The following is a 5035-nucleotide window of genomic DNA, read 5'->3' on the forward strand; positions in this document are numbered from 1 at the left end:
GCAGGAGGGACAAACGACATCTGAAGCACTGCATAAAAGAAAAGTTGTGCAGTGGATTTCTCATTCGGAAATCGCTTTGTAAGGTCGGGGTTTCATCAGAATATCGTGTTATGCCTCGAATAAGAAGAAGAAATGCTTACCAGCAAGTGTCAGAATTCGATAGAGGCAGGATTGTTGCCTGCCCTAGAGTGTGGATTATCATTCCGTAATATTGCCACTCGCACTGGTCGAAATCCAACCACTGTCATGCGAATATGGAATCGATGGGTTGCTGAGGGTCTTACTGAACGGCATGCAGGATCTCAACGCCCTCCCATGACTAACGCCCGAGAGGATGGACATATTGTGAGGTCGGCCGTGCAAAACCGTACAACCACATCATGGACCATTAGTCAGGAAATGTGCTTGTTTGCAGCATGTCCAGTATCTGCTCGTACGGTGCGACGACGTTTGCAGCAGCATGGACTGTCAGCACGGCGACCATTACTTCGGCTTCCCTTGACAATGCAGATTAGAGAGAGACGGCGACTCTGGTGCGGCCAACGACCAAGCTGGATACAGGTGTGGCACAATGTTGTCTTTTCAGATGAGTCCCGGTTCTGCTTGCAGCATTATGATGGCTGTATACATGTCTGGAGGCTCTGAGGAGACCGCTCGTTACCTGCTCGTATTTGATATTGGCATAGGAGCCCTGCACCTGGTGTGATGATATGGGCAGCCATTTGGTACATTACACGCACATCTCTAGTTCGGATCGACGGTAATTTGAATGCAGATCGGTACATTTCTGACATCTTACGTCCAGTGGTTGTGCCCTATCTTCGAGGCCTGCGAAACGCCATCTTCCAACAAGATAATGCAAGACCTCATGTTGCACGTCGTGTTCTGACCTTCCTCAATACAGAGGGTATTCGATTGTTGCCCTGGCCTTCACGGTCTTCAGATCTCTCACCAATTGAAAACATCTGGTCATGGGTTGCTGAGAGACTGACCCGCCACCCCTCTCCTGCTAATACAGTCAATGAAGCGTAGCATAGACTTGAAGCAGCATGGAACAAGTTGCCCATTTCTGTCATCCAAGCCCAGTTTGAATCTATGCCTAACCGGATAAGGGCCGTTTTAGCTGCCAGGGGTGGCAACTGTGTCTACTAATTTCGCACCCCTGTAAACCTTCAAACGGCTTGCAAATTTAATCATTTTGTCTTTATGCCATACTGTTTATGTACAATAAATATCTTTTTTTTATTTGCTTTCCTTCTTGGTGTTGCAATTTTAATGGCCAGCAGTGTATTTAATAAAACACCCGTTCGATCAATAATGATTGGTCCAAAAATCAGTTTCCCTAAATGTATTTTAGGAAATTTCCGACTGCAAAATTATAGCGGAGCAATTTATTGTTGTATTGTCTTATCCTATCAATGAGATTCGTGTACTATCCTTTGCTAGAAAATTGTTTTGGAAGAGCTGTATGCTACTAATTAGATTCAGTCATATTATTAAAAGCTTTAATCGTTCCTAAAAGAATTTTACATCTCGGTTAATTGAGTGTGGCCCAAAAGCCACCCTGCGAAAAATCTCTAACGTTACAATTAATTGGTGTAAATTTAGGCGATTTTATTATGTTATTTGGTATTTTGAAAATATATTTAAATAAGAACTTACCTCTTGTTTAAACTGCGTAAATGTCTTATTTATTTTTTGAAATGGCACAGAAATGGCAACATCGTCTCCATATTTATCAGCCGCTGCGTCTACTACATCGCCGAGAGTAGCATTGGAAAAAGTAAAACCTCCAGGTTTGTGCCAATAACTTGCGCTTATTTTATTAAAGCTTTTGTCCTTAGAATAATTTCTGAAAATTAATTTTCGAAATAAAATTCCTGTAATTGCAGTAAATTTTAAATGTAATACGGACAACTGACAATAGATTTCCAAAATCGGCTAAACGCAAACCATTATCATACTTGGAAGTTTTATGTAGTTCTTCCCAACTGCCTTTCGATCTGTTAGTCCTCTTCAGTTACAAGATTAAATAAAATTTCAAACTTTAATCGCTGATAATAGTGGGTTTAGGTTGATTTTAGCCACGTTGTTCCCTCTATTGAATCTAGTTACGTAACTGTTATTTTTGTAATAATTATCCACGGTTAAAAGTATATCATTCAATATATTAAAGATAGAAAACTCTTTTCTTTACATTTTAACATATTAAACAAAAAGAAAATAAATAAATTAATTATTAACTACGGTTGTAAACTTTGTATAGTATCGAGTGATATATGATTCACATTACATAAATTTAGATAAAGCCTACGCTGGCCACAGAGCCTCGCTCAATCTGAAACCTTAACTATTGTATTGAAATATTAAAATCGTTTAGGCTGGTGATTATAATAAAAATAAATCTTTTGCACGTGTAACATATAATTGGCGGATAAGGAAGTTTACAGTAATTAGTTATCACTGCTAGCCGATAAGCTTGCAATGATTATAAACAATAATTATTTAAAAATAATAGTATTATATGATTGGTTTATAAAATAAAATANGTAAAAATTGAATGTGTCTGTAGAAGTAATTTTTTAAATATCCTTATTCGTAATAAAGTTTTAATGCTTATTACTATAATCTAGACATGTTAATCCTTAAATAAAACAAATATTTGTGTTTTTCAAATAAATTTTTGTTTGTCTTTTTTGTAATAAATGAATTTATTTATTTCTAAGTAAAAATTGAATGTGTCTGTAGAAGTAATTTTTTAAATATCCTTATTCGTAATAAAGTTTTAATGCTTATTACTATAATCTAGACATGTTAATCCTTAAATATACTTGTATATTTAAGGATTGGGCCAAAATATACTTGGATAACAAGTATATGTAGCCTATTATACTTGTAGCCCAAAACTCCATGACTTCTTCCAATGTGTCCCAGAGAAACAAAAAGGTTGGACACCCCTGGTGTATACAGTTGAACCTGTCTATCTCAAACATATTTATCTGGAAAACCTCTTTATCTCGAAATTTATTTTTTCTCCTGTATTTACAATCTAAATTCAATATGATTTCCATATTTATCTCGAATAATTTTCTCCGAATACCTCTAATCTTAAATTATAGACCGAAGTGTCGATTCAAATTCGAAATTACATTTATATATACATTTTGATAAGATAAACTTCAGTTGAGAAACATCTTGCAATACAAGACGTAGTTTTAATTAATGCTGCTTTTCTCTGATCGGTTATGAGTTTGGCTTGCAACTTATTGGTTGAAGAAAGTCAGACATCAGAAATTATTGACAAACTATTTCTGTTAAGGTACTGTACTATAAGTCAAAAATGTCTTATTTTCAGTATATCTAATACAGGTGTGTGCTGTACTTGCTATTGTATTAATAAAATACCATATTTCCAATCAAACCTGTTTATCTATTACTGTTGATTGTGTAGAAACATTACACGTCGATTATTTTTTCTCATTCCAGATAGACAGTTTCAACTATATTTTGATAATAGAATACTTTTCAGTACACACATATTCCAATACACATTTCATTTGAAATATACTTTAATTAATTATTTAATGTATATGATCATTAGGTGGTTGTGAAATATAAATAAATAAACAAATATTTAATTACTAAAATCAATCCGGCTTTACTAGCAGCAAATTGCGTAAGGAGCCATTCGTAGTTATTTGGAGACCATATTGCAATTCGATCATTTTTTTGCAAGCCTAATCCAATGAAACTAGCGGCAAGTTGATCAACCTGCAATTAAAAAAATATATATCACCAGAAGAGTTAAAATAATTATTAATTTCTGTAACTTTACGTTATTTAAAAATGAGAAAAATATTTGTTATTTTATGTACGTATTTTTTATTTGATATAAACACCTCTTATTACAGAAAAGCTCGTAGTATATTTAAAGCCTCATGTTTACAGGGGTCTCAGATATTTTTATTTTTACAAATTATTCATTTGCATTTGTTGTGTATTAAGAAAAATTGTTGTTTTATTTATTTATTTTTGTTAAATATTACTAGGACATCGCGCGATTATGTCGTATCGCGATAGAATTGATGCGGAACCGGAAAAAAAGAAGTGATCCCTGCACTTATTAGGCACAGAAGAGGCGACCCTTGTACCCGCAGGTCACGAGAGTCACAATTTTTCCGCTAGCCGGGTACGGAACCAGATCACCAGTCAGGAAAATCAAATCAAAACATCTTTATTTTCGTTTTAAAATTTTTTGTTTTGATTTTACTGACTAGAATGTTCTATTAGCTAAACGGAAACTACACCAGCGTAATAAGTCCTATTAATAAACAAAGTCCAAATTAAACAAGGATATAATTAAAAATCAATGAAAGTCGGGACATAGATTCATTCTTTCTGCCTCTATCGAGACATACTTCAAGTAAATAATTGAACAAACGTCTACAAGGAAAAAAAAATCTGATTTTTAATAAGGTCATCATTTTACTTTCCCATCTGTTATGAAATATAATATAAGGAAAATACGGTTATCGAACAAATTTTGGTTTCTCCCTTATTTTATTTATTTATTTTTTTTTTTTTTGCATTTCTCGACGTTCTGATGATCCAAGAGTCCAAAAATAAAAAGAAACCTTTACAAAATTCTCTCTCTGTGTGTGTGTGTGAGCGTGAATTTTACATTATATCCCAGGATTGTATGAACCAAGAATTTCAAAAGTTGATAGGTTTGTACTAGGGTTTCTCATTTCCCGGGAAATTTGCCTCCAGCAGGATTACGGGAAAAATAATTTTTTTTCCCGGGATCCCGGGAAATTCCGGGATGAGATAGTAAAATAGAATTTTATATGAATAAAAAAGATCATACAGGAATATCATAAATTTGAATAATTTAATTTACTTTCTAGTAAGTAACTAAAAGTGTAGGGCCAATCTCACCCATACAGACACATTAGGCTCAATTAACTTATGTTCTCCTACATTATAAGATGAAAGTAAAATAAAGCGTTTCATTGGGAGTTTTAATGATTACGAA

The 5035-nt window shown here is 34.0% G+C and overlaps 1 protein-coding gene across 1 annotated transcript in view; it reads right to left on the reverse strand.

Annotated features, from left to right (window-relative positions):
- Positions 1 to 5035, reverse strand: part of LOC111629240 (acyl-CoA synthetase family member 2, mitochondrial-like) — a 26699-nt gene that overhangs the window by 13951 nt on the left and 7713 nt on the right. Inside the window, exon 3 of the mRNA XM_023373122.1 lies at positions 3643 to 3771. Within this exon, the coding sequence (XP_023228890.1) occupies positions 3643 to 3771 (129 nt within the window). The remainder of the gene's footprint in view (positions 1 to 3642; positions 3772 to 5035) is intronic.

The sequence above is a fragment of the Centruroides sculpturatus genome, unplaced genomic scaffold (assembly GCF_000671375.1).
Source record: "Centruroides sculpturatus isolate CEXI.00-Female unplaced genomic scaffold, Cexi_2.0 scaffold429, whole genome shotgun sequence".
In the NCBI taxonomy this organism is placed as follows: domain Eukaryota; kingdom Metazoa; phylum Arthropoda; class Arachnida; order Scorpiones; family Buthidae; genus Centruroides; species Centruroides sculpturatus.